Genomic DNA, 18,710 nt, shown 5'->3' on the forward strand with positions numbered 1-18,710 from the left:
CACCGTTTCGCCTGCTCGGCACTTGGATTGGGGTTCCCCAACAGCACCACCTCCGCGGGTTGACCAGGTGTTGCGATTTACGGACAGAAGATGGCAGTGTTTGAGTGACACCGATGGTTGTGGGCCGAATTCTGTTTGATTCGTTGCTGTACTTTCTTTTTTTGTGTGGGGGGGTGGGCTTTTGTCATCGTTTTAGAGACCCATGTCACAACACTTGCAAATGAGACTCATCCTGGTATCACGAGTTCTCACCACTTGGCTTAGCAGATCACCTTCAATGTTGAAACCCCCTCGTGTGACGCGCGGTAAGTCTTCTCTGGGTTCAACGAAAGATGGAAAATCGGCCCACAACATCCCAATATGGCAGGACCCTCCATGAAGCGGTCTTGAGACTCTGTTGAACGACTGACGTTCAATGCAACCAGTTACTAATGGGGTAGCGCTTCCCACCCACCAGACGATATTGCATTGTATGTAAGTATGTTGAACTTCTTCCACGCCGTACGTAGCCAACGGTGCTAATCGGAGGCGCGGGGGAAGGGCAAACAAACGAAACACCAAACGCATTTCTCAATAAATTAGTTGTCAATTTAGATTTAAGAGTGCATCGCTCCAGTGGCTTCCTAATATCGGTAGATCATTTAGCGCCTACATGGGAAACGTGAACCCGTTGCGTTACAGCGTTATACCTAAACTCACAGCATATTGGCAACCGACTGCTCATCTTGTTTTAATTAATGTAGCGTCTTGACCATGGAATCCGATCAGCCGTGTCGGTAATGGGAGTTGTTTGATGCACACTTCGCCACGCTGGTCAGCGCGAGTTGGTGAACGCGTGAGTCGCAAGGCGGCTCGGACCGGTTTCCTCGCCACTGATGTGAGCCGTTATCAGGAACGGAACTCAGGTCCGTAGAGGTGAGAGAGGGTGGGGGGGCAGTACGGCCCGCGACTTCGTTTAAGACGGAGCCGCAGTCACGCGAGGCCTAGAAACCTCCCACCCCGAGCGATGTCTCTGCGTCACTGCCCAAGCGTCTTAGCCGCGCTAATCGGGTACTAGAGTGGCAGCAGCGCTGCGTTTCTAAAAATAGAGCGCCCCTCAGTCGCTTCTGTCACCGACAGGAGTGACAGGAGTGAGTGAATCGCGCGTGTGTGCGCGCGTTTGTTAATTGCTGCACCCTCCCACCCCCACCCCGAAGTCGAATGTCCCATTCGGCTCCTGCGAAGTGCGTAGAGAGAAATAAGCAGTGCTCCTGCTATCAGAGTTGTGTTTTTTGTTTGCATTCCGACCGCAGGTATTGTGGTCAATGCAAACATTACTCCTTGTAAAAAAAAGGTGTCGGTTTTGTTGCCAGAGAAAAGGGTAAAAAAAACAATTATCAGTGCTCCTACTGTTTGTTTCACCTGATGAAGGTTGCTTGTGTTGCGATCGAAACGTCGTGATCTGTTAATTTTCTATCTGCGTGACTTTACCGAAAGAACCACAGAGTATAGAAATTTAAAAAAAGGAAACACTGAGAGGCGATTTTCTTGGCATGACGTTGAAAGCCGGGCAGAGTGAACGCGCCGATGAGAGAACACACGCAGGTTTTAAGATATCATTCAAACTGTTCGATTTAAAGCTTTCGTGACTGCAGGGATTCATATTCTTGGTGTCTTTCGGCAAAGTCACGTAGAAGGGAAATAATAAAATAATAAAAAGAAAACAATTACATTATCACGACGTTTCGACTGCAACACAAGCAATCATCATCATGTGTGAAAACCACACATTTTCTTGCCGTGGTTTTCACACCTGATGACGATTGCTTGTGTTGCAATCGAAACGTCGTGAGAATTTGATTGTTTAATTTGTATTATTCTATTATTTCCCTTCTACGTGACTTCACCGAAGCAACCAAGAATATCGTTCAAACTGTTGAGTCAAGCTGGGGCTTGGGGGAGGAAGGACGCGTCGAGGCCAGAAGGGTTGATGGGCCGGAGTTCTCGAGGCGCGTGACGGCAGTGACGCTTCCGAGAGGAGAACACCCTCCGGGGTCACGAGGCGAGGCGATGCGAGGTCAAGGCGTGTGCAGGACCCGAGAGGGTGCACGCTCCGCTCGTGAGTTAAAGTTCAGGATCAGCTATCGTGCTGTGACGGTTCCACCTGAAGACGGACGCTTGTGTTGCCTCCGAAACGTCGTGATTTTTATTTTATTTGTATTTAACTTTTATTAATTTTAATTTTAATTTTTTACCTACGTGACTTTACCGAAAAAAACCTAAGAATAAGAGCCGGCTTTGTTGGTGCGGCGGTGGAGGTGGGTGTTGGGGGTGGGCTTCATCCAGCAGTGGATTGACCACGACTGCTGATACGATGCTACCGGTGCTGCTGATAACGACGCCGATTTGGCTGCTCGTAATGGCAAAGTTGCCAAGGCGGGACCCGAGAGAGAGAGAGAGAGGTCGCAAATTTGCGCACTCCCCTCGGCACGCGCGCGTGTCCCGTGCAACAGGGAGCGCTGCGGAGAGCGAGAGGGAGGGGTCGTGGTGGTGGTGATGGTGGTGATGATGGCGATGGTGGTGGTTGTTAGAAGGGCGGGGGGGAGAGAGAGAGAGAATGCGCTCATTGTTGAGTTAGCGCTCCAGCGTCGAGCGCACAAAGACTCGGGCGCGCTACAATGCGCGCTTTTATAGCGGCCTCGCCACTCCGCTTGCTCTCGACGTCAGGCGACGGAAGTTGCGACGGGGCCACTTCGCTCGATTTGGCCACGGCAGAAGCGAAGTGAAGCAAAGCGCCACCACACCTCCCTCCCCGATCACACCCCCTTCCCCCCAGCCCCCACCGCCGGAGTCTAAGTCCCCGTAATCTTCGCGTGCTGCGCTCCTCCTCGGTCCGTACCGCCGACTTCGAGAGGGAGAGCGAGCGAGCGAGCAGATCATCATCATCATTAACAGCAGCAGCAGCCAGCAATGGCTCCAGGGACGGCGGCCGAGAAATCGAAGCACGACTACCAAGGTGAGTGATGAGACAGCCTCCCATCATCGTCGTCGTCGTCGTGAATTGGCAGCAAAGGCGGTTCGTGAGATTTCCCTCTGCGCTTTCAAATCTGTTGCGTCACGGCACCTTGCGAAGAAGCCGCGCCTTGTCAGTTTGATTGTCATGATTGATGATGATGATGATGATTTCAAATGCTGATGATTGTGCTCTTTGCGGTTGTGGCGCTAGTTGCTGCTGTTGCTTTATTGCTGTGCTCTCTGCCGCAGATTGTTTAAGTGTGGCGGTTGTAATAATTAAGTCGTAATAAATTCTTATTATTATAATTCAAAGTTACAAGCCCGTGCTACCACGCACGCTAATCCGGTCTTTCTTTCCCGTGTTACACGCTGCTGACTGCCGCCACCGATGCGACGCGTCGCGTGCCCTGTAAAATGCCCTGTACACCACCCTCGTCAAGCCGAGACCGTGACGATAAAGTAACAACTCCCTGCCACGACCACGGAACGTGACTGCTACAAAGTAGTGCGCTATGAAGGAGAGCCATTGCCCAAAACGTCGCCTTTGCTGTTACAAAGGAGTTCGGCCGAACACAATTTGAAGCAGACGTTTCGTCTGCTTAGTTATTTGCTTATGTATGTCCGTCGGTGTGGGAGGGGGGGGTCACGATAACTCTCGTAAGGATCCGATATCAACGAAATTGCCCTCTATGATGCAGCTGCCTTGTGTGGTGGTGGCGTCTCCTGGTTCTCTGCCATCTTTCGCCGTAAGTTACCTTTGTTTCATACTCTTTGGTTCTTTCGGCTGTGTCATCAGGTGGGACAACCACAGCAAGTTTTGCTGTGGTCATCAGCTGTCCCACCTGATGACGATTGCTTGTGTTGCGATCGAAACGTCGTGTGATCTATTATTTTTTCTACCTACGTGACTTTACCGAAAGAACCAACGAGTATGGATTCAAATGAAGATCGTCATTTGTTTTGTTTCGCCACCGGTCTCTTTCTAGGCGGAAAAGCTTTCGGGAAGTTGAAGGCGGCACAGGACGACCGACTGGAGGTCATCAACAAGGTCATTGCGCTTCTGCTCGGACGTCTGTGATGACGACGCAACGTAGTTCTGCCGATGATCTAACCGCGTTGTAAGGTAATAGGCGCAGGACCCTGCGAAAGGGGACCTCCGCTTCGAGTCGGCTCTCTCGAGAGAGACTTTTATATATGTTTATTCACCAGCGGCAAATTGCCCTGGAATTTTTCAATATTCAAGCCTTCATGGCGACACCAAAAAGCACAGCTAACCATCCCACCGCCGCTCCGCGACGCGCAACGCCAGCACCACAATCCCCACGCACCGGCTGCGCAACAGCATCCGACGCGCTGTGTCATTTCGAGCTGTGGCACCTCTTTGCTTGGCAGGGCCCCCCCCCCGCCTCCCTCCCCAGTCGGGTATTTGACCTACTCATCCACGCAAACCACTCGTGAGACAGCGACACGCGTGGGAAGGTGTGCGAACGCCATTGGACTCACCACCAGTTGAGCGGTACAACGTGATTATGGGCATTTCCAGGAATTAATCAATGGCTCATTACCATTTGACCACTGTTTCCACCCAGCCGCCCTCCACCCCCCGCCATGCAAACTGCCTTCCACTCCAGTGGACACCATTGTCCTTTCTCCCTTATGAATTCCCTTGGCTTACCAATGAATAGGGAGATCACCACCTTCCGATGCTGCTCATACGGTCTGGGAATTGTCTTGACAGGTTCGCTCGCTGTCACTAATCGCTACTGCCACCGAATCCTGCAAATAATTACGTCTAGACGTGTTTTAAGCCAGCGCACGGCATCTATCTCATATATAATGATAACTTACAGACATTTGTCAATACACTGCTGGATGAATCCCTCCCCCCCCACCACGCCATATCGGCCGTGGAAGTTTGACTATACTTCACCAAGCTGGCCAGCGTGGGTTACTGAAGGGGGCTGTGTTTCACAACCGATTGAGATATCACCCGCTACTACGATTAGCCGTGGCCGGGAATCGAACGCAGGTGCCCAAGATCATAGCTGCAGTGTTGCCAACCACTGCGCCACCGCTCCATATCATACATATAAACTAAACTACTTTTTGTAGTTTACCAGGTAAGGCCCACTGAGCTATACAGCTCTTGTTCAAATGATAGCCCAAGGAAGCGGCTTATCACGTGTACATTTTTATCAGGCAAATACTCGAATCGCCTGTGAATTCTAAATGTGGAGGGAAAATAATCAGAGGACCTGGAGAAAAATCCACGCGACCACGGAGAGAGAGACGTGCAAACTCCAAATGCACAGACGCCTGAATCTGGATCGAACCCACGACCTCCTGCATACCAGGCGAGGTAGTAACATCTCTTAGCCACCGTGATAATGGTGATGATGAGAGAGAGAGACACGCAAACTCCAAATATGCAACAGCAGGCGTCTGAATTGGAATTGAACCCACGACCTCCTGTATACCAGGCGAGGTGGTTAACATCTCGCTCCCGCGGTGCCACTAATTTGCATTAGTTGTTCTAATTCAGTACTTAAAGTAATTAAGCCTGAGCTCATCGCCTTTGTGCACTGCCATGTCATCACTCCACAGCGTCTACAGATATCTGAATAAGATTGACGCAGCATAAAAACATTCCTGCGGAGGGAGCTGGTAGGAACGTTGGGTTGCTCGGTCAATGGCCAGGGTCAAAGGCGACGTGGTGTATTCCGCAAAAATGCCCGACTCTGAGGGCGGGCACAAGCCGGCGTGAGCAGGTTAAACGTTGAGTTTTATAAGAGCACCACGGGGTGACCAGCCCCTACCCACCCAAACCCACCCCTCCCAGCTCCCACTCAGCCCCACCCTCCCCACCCTCCCCACCCAGCCCCTCCCCACCCTCACCTCCCCACCCAGCCCCTCCCTCCCCACCTAGCCCCTCCCTTCACGACGGACGGACGGACACAATAATCCCATGTGGGCTGGTGTAACCAGGAGGTTTCTACCAGTACAACATGATGTAGCTGTTTGCATAACTTAACACTCGGGTTCCTTTTCATTGCGGCCCATCCGTATATAACAGGAGGGTTGCCCTTGTGTGTGTGTGTGCATGCGCGTGTTTGTGTGGGTGCTGGCGACCCACCCCCTCGTGAACCGTTCTGGCCTTCATAGGTGCTCGCTAACAGCACTTACCCCAACAGTCTGTTCAGGCTATACGGGGGATCTTTGTCTTTGTGTGAAAGTAAATGAGTTTGTCTTCCACCGATTTGTAAACACAGCGGGCAGAAGCGACAATTGGCTGTTCACTGTCACCAGTGGGGGACTGGGACTTGAAGTTGGCCCAGGTGTTTGTAAGCAAACACACCGGGATACCCAAATTGCCGTGTGCGATCTCATCGACCGCATTTGGGGCTGTGTCCATAAAAAAAACTAAACGGGTGGCTGGTTAGGAGGAATAATCTTTTGGGGCTGCCCGAATATTGAGAGCGTACGCAATCAATGAAGCGTACGCAGAGGTAATCAAATATTTACATTTGCCCCGGCGACTGCTGCCCTATGGCCATAGTCCGGGCCTCACTGTCACCTTAGAACTTTAGACAGGCCACATCTCCCGTGCCCCCTGTTGGGCCCTCAAAACACGCCTCGCGGGCTTCCCTTTGGCGACTCAACGTGGGCCCCCCGTGGCTCCTTGCCACCAAAACTTAATTTACGAAAAGAAAATCCTTCCCATGCCCTCCGTTGATCTCGCCAGAGCGGTTGTGCAACAGGTTTCAATTAGAGTGCCTTTAATGATTACACGGCGGTCGGTAGCGGTGCGGCAGAGTTGGGTTTCACACGCGCGTCCTAATCGTGCCAAGTGCGAGTCGCTGATCGTTGTTGAAGTGACTGTGAAAGGCCCGGCACGTGAAGAACCTCACTCACATGATTAAAAAACAACACAACATGTTCAACTTTCGATTTAAAGCTTTCGTGACTGCAGGGATTCATCTTCTTGGTTCTTTCGGTAAAGTCACGTAGAATGGAAATAATAAAATAATAAAAATAAACATTATAAAATAATTCTCACGGCGTTTCAGCCACAACGCAAGCAGCCGTCCTCAGTTCTGACGCTGTCTCCCCGACAGACCTGGTCTTCACCTGAGGACGGCTGCTTGCATTGTGGCCGAAACGCCGTGAGAATTATTTTATTATGTTTTATTTTTATTATTTTATTATTTTCATTCTACGTGACTTTACCGAAAGAACCAAGAAGATGTTCAACTTTGCATAGGCAATGCATTCGTTGGGGATGCTAATGCGGATCATCTACTGTAGGCCTATTACTTAAACGCTTTAATCGGTTGCCATACGCTGCAGATTATGTAAAGGTGGCCCCGTCTATTTTGGCGTGTGCGTGTGCGTGCCTCCACTTAGGAATTCCTGGAAGATGAATTTTACCAAGATGTGGACGACCTCGCCGAAAAGCTGGAGTCCTACAAAGGTGTGTGTCAAGATGTTTGTTGTCAAGTCACCGTTCGCTTACACACGTCGCGTCTCCTCGGCGGGGATAACCATATTCTGATGCCCATGCTTTTGTTTTTCTCTCTCTCTCTCTTTCTCTAAATATCAGAAAAATTTCTCGACTTCGACTTGAACGACGAAGAAGAAATTGGTGAGAAGCTTGGCATTTCAATTACTTGAACTCTGTGACTCACTCGTGTTGATGTTGCATTCCTGGCGTGTGTACATATAACTACAACTACCCCCACAACATTAATGCCAGAGCTGTGACGACACACATCCCACCCTCCCACGCTCCGGGGAAATTGATATCCCCCCGCCACCACCACCACCACCCCTCTATTGGATAGCTCGCCACGCAGTCGCCATGCAGCCATTGACTCTCATCTGCCCAGTGGATCTCAGCACAGTCGCGCTATCAATGGAACGCTTTGTACCGTGCCACTGCTTAAACAGTAAACACGGGCGTAGGGGTGGAATGATTAACTCCGGCATATACGCTTATGTAATATAAATCGTGGGGAGCGGTTGCGTAGTGGTTATCGCGTAGTGGTTATCGCGAACCTGGTACGGTGTGTAAAACATCGCCACTGGGGGAGACAAAGGCCACCCCCTCCTGTGCCGTGCCGCCCTTTATAAGTGCTCGCTAACCGCACTTGACCCAACAGTCTGTTAAAGGCAATACCTGGGGTGGGGGGGGTGATGGAGAAATCTTTGTCTTTTGCTTCACGCGTATGTCCTTTCACGTCACTCCCTGCCAACATTTCAACTCATCGTCCTCTGTGTATCCAGCAGACATCTCTAATAAGATTACAACAAAAACAGTAGGAGGCGACCGCGAGATGGACGAGTGAATGATTTAAAAAATCGAGTTGGCAGACACCATTCGACGTCCGAGATCAAGATTCCCGCGCACAAGCGGAGCCCCGCGGGAGCCTCCAGCAACATTCGCCCGCGACGCGGCTAAACTGGCGACGCGCGTGGCTCCATCGATTGACCCCGGCACATGCCACGCGAGGCCGCAGGCTGACGCGGTGGTGTTGTTGGTGGCCCCCGACGTTCTCTCCCGTGCTCCCGAGCGCAGACCTGATGGCGCTGAAGAAGATGCTGGAGCGCGTGGGCACGCCGCGCACGCACCTCGAGCTGAAGAAGATCATCGCCGAGGTGACGACGGGCAACAGCGACTGCATCGGCTACCGCGACTTCCTGGCGCTGATGCTGGGCAAGCGGTCGACCGTTCTCAAACTGTAAGCGTGCCAAGCAGCGGCGGCGGAGGCTGTTTTGAATGTCGTCGTTATGTCATCATCATCGTTGTCATCACCATCGTCTTCGACATCATCTTCAAGATCGCCGTCGTCTTCGCCAGACTATCAATACCGCCGATTGTAGTGCCATCGTCATCTCTGACATCAATGTCGTCTTCACCATAATCATCACTTTTATTTCCATCATCATCGATCATCTTGGGCGGCAGCGCGTTCGTCACTTGTTGTTGCAGAGGTTCGCGGTTTGAACTCAGCGGCCGCCCTGGTTATTACTGCGAGTGTATTGACCGAAATATGTTAAAGATCATCTGAAGTCGTTCGCAAAATTAGGCCATCGTGTGCCAAAGTCAGGGTCCGAATTTTGACAGATTTGAAAATGACCCGTAAATGATCAAATTGTGAAAACATGCAAACTGAAAATATACAGCAGGATCAGGGTCGGGATCGAACCCACCGCCTCCTGCATACCAGGCGAGGGAGTGAACATCTCATCGCCACCGCTGCACCCCAGCCGTGTAATGATTTACTCCCTACAGCATTTCCACGAATTGTCTCAATTTGAGGTCACGATTCCATTTCAGAAGTTAAAAAAAAATCTGCTATAATACATTTCTCATTTTTTCCCCATTCCGCGTGTAGTTCTGTTTGCTCAATTAGCCTGAAAACGTGAAAAAAACAGCAAGTTGTTTTGCAAATATTTCCACTCCACATGATGCGTAAACATCAATCCTCGTGTAAATCTGACACGCGTGTCGTGAGCGTACGGCTATCAATTCGAATCCTCGAATCGATGCATCACATACAATCCCAACAACCACCGCCATCTGAATCATCGAACAATCGAGGGTCGTCAAATCGACGTCCCTCAGGTCGATTCTCCCAGGGGAACACAGATTCACTGTTCCTGCGGGGGTGGGTGCGTGGGTGGTGGGCACGGGGCGAATGTTTTCACCGCATTTTGCGACGCGTTTGTGAAACATCCCCCTCTCCGAATCACGTCCAGACGCACGCGGCAACGTTTTTCTGCAGAGAGCCTTCTTAATGTAGCTCGCAGATGTCGGAGCACTCGGCACGCCGCCTTTCTCAAACTTGGGGCGACATTTGTTTCACACACGGGCAGAGCCTGCACCGCCACGCATCGCTGCCGCTGATGGTGATGATGATAATGCCGTGGCTCTGGTCAGATGGTGCGCACCCACGCGGCCCCTTGCCACACGCGTGTGTGCGTGTGTGTGTGTGCGCACGCGTGGTGTGTGTGCGTGCCTGCGGGTATACGCTTGGCTGATTTATGATTTCCTGTGTGTGCCTGGCTGTGCTAGTCGCTCGGCTCGACATGGTTTCGCCTATTGAATTAGCTTCGCGCGAGCACAGATGTATATCATGAGTCTGCCTTCAATGATTCACTTTAGTCGTTTCATGCCACACTTTAGTTGCGTGCGGGATGTGGGCGGTGGCAAGCGCATTCCACTGCTGGATGAAAGCCTCCCCTATACCGCGCGGGTCACTTGACCATAGAAGGGAAGTAATAAAATAATAAAAAATAAAACATAATAAAATAATTATCACGACGTTTCGGCCACAACGCAAAAAACCGTCCTCAGGTGAAGACCAGGTCTGTCTCCCCGACAGACCTGGTCTTCACCTTCTACGTGACTTTACCGAAAGAACCAAGAAGATGAATCACTGCAGTCACGAAAGCTTTAAATCGAAATTTCACTTCACCATACTTCCCCGCTTTGATCGGTGCAGGTTGGAAGTGGGGAGCATAGACCTAAACGCGCGGGAGTGCAGTGCGACAAAATAATGTTGCCGCACTGCCCAACGCATAGCCGCACAGAAGCCTATAGCACCCTATCGATGCGGTGGTGGTCACCCATCCGAACACCGCCCAGGCTGAACACCTGCTTAGCTTCTGAGGTCTGTTGAGACGGGAGATGATTGGGTCATCGGCAAAGGTGACGTAGCCACCGACGTTCTGGCGTGGGTGTCGACAAACAGCTTGGAGCGGTAAAGATTGACGCATTGATCCACCCCCCCCCCCCCCCCGCATTGACCGTCACTCACAAGCACGTACACAAGCCAAGCCACTTGCACGTTCAACCGAACTAACACCGTCACACGGGGATGCTGCCGTGGTGAAATGTCTGTCCAGTGCGCGTGGGCACTCAACGGCCCGGCAGTTCGTCGATGGGCAGGTCGCGTGCGGTGGGCAAAGTCTGGGTGCTTCTGTCTGTGCCAGAGTGGAAGAGAAGGCCAAAAAATGACCCTATTACCTTAGAACTTTAGTGACCGCAGGAAGTCATATTCTATGGTTCTTTCGGTAACGTCGCGTAGATCGAACAAAAATAATGACAATAAAATAATAAAAATGAAAATAGAGTGAATAAAAAATAATAAGAATATCACGACGTTTCGATCGCAACGACCGCTTTTGTTGCGATCGAAACGTCGTGATTTTTTTTCTATATTTTTGTTAGTTTAATTTCATTTATTTACTTTTTCTTTTTATTTTTTTATTTTTTCTATCTACGTGACTTCACCGAAAGAACCATAGAATACCCTATTACCGTGGAGCCGACCCAATGATAATAACCACCTCTATTTTATAAAGCGCCGAGGTATTTCAAAGCGACGTACATAAAAATAAAACTGGGCTCACAAATAAAGATCAAATGTAAGCAAAATAGGAAGCTGAAAATAGCAACACCAATGTCAATAACTACTCTCGAAATTCCAATCAAATGAAGAACCACTAAAAAAAATCCATCCACGTGGGCTCTGGCAGGTGTGCGTAGAGAGAGAGTGGGGGGCAGGGGGGAGGGATCTTGCTAGCGGCGCCTCTCGTTCTGCGGGCCCTCTCTGCCCGCAGTGGCGTGGGGGGCGGGGGGCCGAACTATTGCTGCAGGGCTGCCCCCTTTACTTCTAGATTTGAAGCTTTCGTGACTGCAAGGATTCATATTCTTAGGTTTTTTCGGTAAAGTCACGTAGGTAAAAACATTAAAATTAATAAAAGTAAAATAAAATAAAAATTCACGACGTTTCGGAGGCAACACAAGCTTCCGTCTTCAGGTGGAACCGTCACAGTATGTCGTGGCGGTGACGGTTCCACCTGAAGACGAGAGCTTGTGTTGCCTCCGAAACGTCGTGATTTTTATTTTATTTTACTTTTATTAATTTAATTGTTTTTACCTACGTGACTTTACCGAAAAAACCTAAGAATATGCCCCCTTAACGTTTACGTGGCCACGAGTGCCACCGTGAGTTGTGGGGATAACGGCGGTCGAGCGGCGTAATTGGGATTCATCGCAGAAGCTTCCCCACCGCCCCCCCGCCCCCCCCTTCTGAAAGCGTTGCCTCGATGGGAAACGTCGCCTCCGTGCCGGTTGGCCCCCGTGAACTCGGCAGGCTGCCGCCGCGCGATAAGTCCGGCAAGAAAAAAAGCGCTGAGGCCACCTCCTTGTGAGCGAACGCGAAGCGCTGAAATGTCTTATCGCGTGCTTGAAAGGTTTAAAAACTAAATTAACTGAAGAGCTAAACGGGAATAATAATTGACTTAAAGCTTTCGCGACTGCAGGAATTCATATTCTTTGGGTCTTTCGGTATATTTTTTCCTGCCTTAGCAGCTCTCTTGCTATATTTTTTTTCACCTGATGACGATCGCTTGTGTTGCGATCGAAACGTCGTGATATTTTTATATTTTTTGGAATTTTCTATCTACGTGGCTTTACCGAAAGACCCAAAGAACGGGAATAATAAATGTGGCCCCTTTCGTTTAAAAAATGCGAAAAATGTGCAGCGTGGCTTAACGGCGTCTGTCTCTTTGGCATGGTGCTCTTTAAAAAAAAATTCTAACAATAATAAAGATAACATTAAAATAACAGGGGGAGCAGGGGGAATTGAGGCTACAGGGCCACATTTGAAGTCATCCACCGCCGATGTTAGCCGTGGCCAGGAATCTAACTCGGATCGCTGTTCTGATGGCAGCGCGCTCACCGCCGCACCACTACTACACCATTAAAATGTACAATATGCACGTGCACATTGCAACAAACGCTGAGTCGACTGCTACAGCGGCGCGACCTTCAATCCAGCCAACCGAGCGACCTTCATTCCCCTTTCCCGCCGTCCACATCGCCTATCTACAAAGAGGCATTGCCATTGCACCACGGACGGGTCGACGTGAATGTTTGGTAAACGAATTTGGGCTGGTTTATTTCGGAGCCGTTCAAGGACGTGGTTAGTTGGCGCCGGCTTGACCGGGTCTCAGCGCGTCGTGGCGCGTGCCAGCCCGTGTTACCCCCTCCCTGAAAACCGCCTGACCCAACACAAAGGTCATTCGAGTGTGCGACACTCACGCTGGCAGGCAACCCGCTCCGACGTTTCCCCGCTCTTCCCTTCCCTTGGGCCGCCGCGGTAGCCAAGAAAGCCAAGCCTGCAACAGTCGTCGGAATTGTCCCACCGCAGGAGAACGGGTTGTTTCCCTTGTTTTTTTTTGGGCCGAGGGGTGACGCGGGAGCCAAGACCGAACGCTTGGCGCAAGGGTCCCTTCGAGCGTGAACTTTAATCGTACGCCTCCGCTCGTCAGTTTCGCAAAAAAAAAACGTGGCTCTTTAAACCATGAGGTGTACCAACAAAACACGATCAGGTTTCAAAGATACAAAGACAAAGATCCCCCCCCCGTATAGCCTTAACAGGCTGTTGGGGCAAGGTGCCGTTCGCGAGCACCTGTGAAGGCCGGCACGGCACATGAAGGAGGTGGGTGGCCAGTACTACAAAGACAAAGATCCCCCTATGGCCTTAACAGACTGTAGGGGCAAGTGCTGTTAGCGAGCGCCTATGAAGGTCGGAACGGTACACGAGGGGGTGGGTGGCCCGCACCACGCCCGACCGCCTTTGTCTCTCCAGTGGCGATGTTTACACACCGCACCAGGTACTCATTTCAGGCTGAGTCGACCAAGGGGGAGGCCCAGGACCGGTTCAGATAATCGTCACCGGTGTTGGCCGTGAACGGGAATCGAACCCGGGTCGTTGGGTTCGTAGCGCAGCGTCGCGCTAACCGCTGCACCACCGCTCCCCAGCACCACACGTGCAGCGAGCGCACTAACGTCTCTGGTGCGTGCCCGTTTGCAGGATCATGCTGTTCGAGGGGAAGGGATGCGGTGAAAATTCCAAGCCGAGCGGTCCTCCTCCGAAGCGAGACTTGGCAAGCCTGCCCTAGAGCCCACCATGGATGCGCTCTGAGATCGCTCTTCTGGGGGTGGTTTGGGGGGGGGGGGTTAGATCGGGGAAATATAAAATGTGTCGTTAACCCGCCACCAAGCCGACACACGGCCAATTGGTGAGATTTGTCACGTCGACAAAGCGTGCCGGTTAGTTACCACTTCGGCACAGCGGGCGTGTAAGCACTCACAACAGTTAAAGTTTGAGTACGACGTTTCGCTGGTGGGTTATCACAACCAGCTTCATCGGGCGATTTGCCAGAATTGCGAATAAGTCTTCCTGTTTCGAGGTCTTAAATAGAGGGGTGAAGGTGATGCCTATCAGCGGGGAGACTTTAAGCGTGCGAGCAGCCGACGCTGGCACGCCCCGTAATATTTGTCTCTGCAGTCACCCGTTACGCTCATCGGGTTTTCTGTGCCCCATTGCAACGCACCACACAACACGTGGCCGCGATTGTTTTCAACGGCGGAAAAACATTTCCTCCGCCAACAAGCGGTGAATAATGTTGTTAGCAGTCCCCTTCGAGCGCACAGGAAATGCGTTAAATCTAACGGGGAGAAAAGCTGGAGAAAATATCGCTGTTTTTTTTTATGTGTTTTTTTTCAACCTTAGCTTCTTTCTATAAAGCATCAATACTTATTATTTCCATTAGTGAAAAGCAATGTTATAACGTAATTATATTTTAACGATGTAGTAAATATATGAGTTCTGTGATTACGGTAAGCTTGACGCTATCGCCTATTTTTACATCAGCTGTTCTAAAAGATTTCCACGGGACCAATCCGTGGCAGCGTGGAGCACGTTTTGATATCCGCTCAGCAGAATTTTTTTCGGCGGAGTTTTAATTTGCCACACGTGCGGAGAGGCATTTACACCGATGCGACTACACCGCCGCTCTAAAGCAAGACGAAAATTGTTCCTGTACAGGACTTTGGGCGATTCCCCAGATTTCTCAGGCGCTGGGTGAACGATAAACGCGAGGCTTCAGCGCGTGTGCGTGAAAACGCTCGCGAAAGTCCGTGGTGAAGGTGAGCGACTGGACGCCTACAATCCCAGGGGCTCTTGAGATCAAACGCGGAGTCACCGATACGCACATCTGCTGTGGAGGCGCTGACCACGGGCAGTGGTGGGAAATATTGACAATACGCACACTGTGTTGGGATTCAGTCCTTGCTGGTAATTGATATCCTTCCCAACAGTTCAGTCAGCAAACGGGCCATGACCGGAGCAGGCCCTGCACCTACCCAGCAGTACTGTCGCGGTCAGCAGTGTACATAGTTTTTGCTATTAACATGGTATGGCAAGGCCCAACTATGACATGGAGTTCTAGGGTGGGTTCAGGTCACATTTTCAAGAAAAAGTCGACACTATGGAAAAATCTATATTTTAAAAAATGCGTTTTAGTTTTATCGATCGCGTGAAACAATTACTCTTAAAGACTACTTTTAGATGGTTTAGTGATATGATAAGTAAATTGTTTATAATAAGCCCGTACCGCTGTGACTGTTTGACCTCGATTGTGTTCGTAGTGCTGTGTAAATAAAGAAAGTATTTAATTATGTTGTTGTGTGTCTGAGAAAGAGTACTCGGTCTGAGTTTAAAATGCAGCAATGTTTTTTTTATAATGAAATAACAATTACATCAGTGTTCAACACCAGGCTTGGAGAATACTAATTTTTACAATTAATCAGCACGACCAATCGCACAATAACATTACACATTTATCAGGCCTTTCCCAACTCTAAATATATGTTTTTTTAATGTACCCAGTGTTAAATAATTATGCTAAATCAGTATATATAATGTTGTGTTTAAATAATAACTTATACAGCCTCTTTGTTAATCCCCTTCCGGATGAATGCCTCTCCCTTACACGATGTTGGGACATGGTGGTTGTTTGACCATACTTCACCATGCTGGTCACTGGGACTTGGAGACCATAGGCGCATTCATTATATATATACTTTGGACCAATGTGGAAAAATTAAATAAGTCGAAGCTCTTCTGTATTAATTCTAGATTTGAAGCTTTCGTGACTGCAAGGATTCATACTCTTAGTTCTTTCGGTAAAGTCACGTAGGTAAAAAATGAAATTAAAATTAATAAAAAATAAAAAAAATCACGACGTTTCGGAGGCAACACAAGCTTCCGTCTTCAGGTGAAACTGTCACAGCAATATATCTGCATCAAGTGAAGAGAAATCCCAAGAGGTACGACCTTATATACTAGTATATAATTGTAATTTCATTTTTTACCTACTTGACTTTACCGAAAGAACTAAGAGTATGCTCTTCTGTATCTCCAAAAAATGGTTTGTTTGAGTCTCGTGGCACACTGGCCTTCGAGATTAACGAAAAACCACATTGCGCAGCTGTTTCACGGATAACGCCGAGGAAAGTTGCTATATGGGGAGATAATGTGTGCCGTGCACCGTGAAGTGAGTCGTCGGCAAAGTCTGCCACGCGAGTCGGGCAGCGTCCTTCGGCGAGGAGATTGGAGGTTCTCTTCAGCGAGCTTCAGCGGTGAAGACTCTGTGTGTCCGGGAAAGCCTCACTGAGACTCGAGGCCTTTGCTCGGCTGCATTCAGATGTTTTGTTGAATTTCATCAATTGAGCTTTGGGGCCGTCCATAAATGACGTCACACGACGTCACAAAAAGTCAGACCCCCCCCCCTTAAATATGACGTCACAAAGCTCTGCCCCCCCCCCCCCCGAAAAAAAGAAAACATGCTTCAAATCGCTTTAAACTATTGTCATTGTAGTGCGTGTTTAATGTGGCGCTGCACTCTGATGTTGTAGGAGAAAACATTTATTAAAAAGTTTATTTAATTAAGTAGAAAGTGTTGTCTATGTTCATTTAAAGTTGCGCATTTTCATGTGACGTCACATTTCTCAACCCCCCCCCCTCCTCGTCATAAATGTCTGACCCCCCCCCCCTAGGTACGTGACGTCATTTATGGACGGCCCCTTTGGCGATTGAGACGAGACCAGATTTCCCACGTGACGAGATAACACTGTCAAGGCTCCGCACCGATGACTTCGATGCACTTGCCTGATTACGGTGGCGAGACGTTAACCACCTCGCCTGGTATGCAGGAGGTCGTGGGTTCAATCCCGACCCTGAAGCCTGCTGTCTATTTGGGAGTTTGCGTGTGTCTCTCCTCGTGGTCGCGTGGATTTTCTCCACGTCCTCCGGGTTTTCCCCCTCCAGATTTAGAAACACGCGTTTTAAGCAAATTTAGCTGCGAGGATGTCCATAGCTTAACACTTTGTTGAGCTATCATTTGTGATAGCCATGTCGTTTCTTTCAAAAAATATGTAACTACATAGCTTAGTGGGGCCTGACCTGGTAAAATCAAAATTGTTAAATCTCATGGCCACTGTGCAGCCTAGAGGGAACTTGAAAGTTTCACAAACCGCTGCCTTCAAAGTGCTGGAGCACATCCGTGTGCTGCCGCACATCCGTGTGCTGCCGCGCCCGGACCCTGTTGTCAATACGATAACGTCTCTCTGCAAAGTGCAGTATCGGACGAGCAGAGAGCTTAATGATCAAGCTCCGCAGAACAGTCCTCCTTGCACACACTCATTCTGGACAAAGTACTGTATGTATGTTGAACTTCTTTCGTACCGTACATCGCCAAGCACGCTAATCGGAGGTGCGTGGGATGAACTACAAAACTAAACACAAAAAGCGGTCCTCAAGAAATTACGTTTCAATCTGAATAACTTTAAAGTGCAGAACTCCAGTGGCTTCCTAATATTGGAAGCGAAGAGCGTTCCAGACGGCCGCAGAAGCGCATCTGAAAGGGCGAGCGATGCGGTGACCGCCGCCTTTGTTCGAAGGCTTAGCCCAAAGCCACTGCTGTTGCGAGGATGACCCAGTGACCTGCAGCTTTTGATGGTCGCAGCAAAATTTGTCTGGCTCGCTAACAACCCTGGGGGGGGAGGGTGGGGGGGCATGTTTATGTCTGTCAGTTGAAAGTAAAACAGTGGCAGCTACACCCTCATAAATCATTGTTGAGAGAGGGAAAAAAACCCACATTCGCGTCTTTTTTCATTATTATTTAAAGCCACACCTTGTGATTAACAGAAAACGGATTTCTTATAAAGACGCGCCCTTCCTTCAAGAGGTGGCTAGGTGCTGTCTCTGATCCAGAATGCTGCGAGCACGGCTGAGATCCTGGGTTCGTAATCCCGGGAAGCCACGACAAGGGTTGTTGACTTCTAAGATACAACAAATAATTATTTGGACGTATCATGTGAAGAAAAATACCTTGCAATACCAGAACAGAGATTAGAGCTATGTTTTTTTTTTTTATAATGTAATTAGGGACTGATAAAACGGATTCCAGACATAAAAAACTGCATTTCAAATGTAATTGTTTAAATGTACTGAATTTTACCTACGAGTGCAATTTGTATTGCCTTTTGGCAGTTAGTTTTTTGTTGTTGTATCTATATTGAGAGAATAGTTGTCACTATTTTCATCAGCTTTAACTGGATTACGATTTTACTATTATTGTGAGCATAGTTTTTATGGACTGCGATCCGGGATATTTGGATATTAAAGATTATCTATGAAAACAAATATTTTTATTACATAACGTATAAAAAAAAGGCTGCAAAGTTGGGTAAACGTGGGAAAAACAAGTCACATATAATACGTTTGCTGAACAACGAACTGATTGGAGGGGCACAACTGAAAGCCACATGATCATATGTATGCAGTAAGTTTTCGTTT

At 49.2% G+C, this 18,710-nt stretch overlaps 1 protein-coding gene across 1 annotated transcript; it reads left to right on the plus strand.

The window, feature by feature from the left end:
• The first annotated feature begins 2,569 nt into the window (after positions 1-2,569).
• LOC133341772 (allograft inflammatory factor 1-like) lies at positions 2,570-15,530 on the plus strand. The gene is made up of 6 exons (XM_061550457.1): positions 2,570-2,995; positions 3,981-4,042; positions 7,399-7,465; positions 7,595-7,636; positions 8,570-8,732; positions 13,881-15,530. Exons 1-6 carry the CDS (start codon positions 2,950-2,952, stop codon positions 13,966-13,968), a joined length of 468 nt encoding a protein of 155 aa, XP_061406441.1. The 5' UTR covers positions 2,570-2,949; the 3' UTR covers positions 13,969-15,530.
• The last annotated feature ends 3,180 nt before the right edge of the window (positions 15,531-18,710 follow it).

Source organism: Lethenteron reissneri, chromosome 12 (assembly GCF_015708825.2).
Source record: "Lethenteron reissneri isolate LAM-NWPU_2019-01 chromosome 12, ASM1570882v1, whole genome shotgun sequence".
In the NCBI taxonomy this organism is placed as follows: Eukaryota; Metazoa; Chordata; class Hyperoartia; order Petromyzontiformes; family Petromyzontidae; genus Lethenteron; species Lethenteron reissneri.

Bases quoted from the DNA above. Each gene is read 5' to 3' on its own strand.
- LOC133341772 (XM_061550457.1), top strand. From the start codon at position 2,950: ATGGCTCCAGGGACGGCGGCCGAGAAATCGAAGCACGACTACCAAG. The intron at 2,996-3,980 runs GTGAGTGATGAG...GTCTCTTTCTAG, and splicing joins ATCGAAGCACGACTACCAAG to GCGGAAAAGCTTTCGGGAAG. The intron at 7,637-8,569 runs GTGAGAAGCTTG...TCCCGAGCGCAG, and splicing joins GAACGACGAAGAAGAAATTG to ACCTGATGGCGCTGAAGAAG.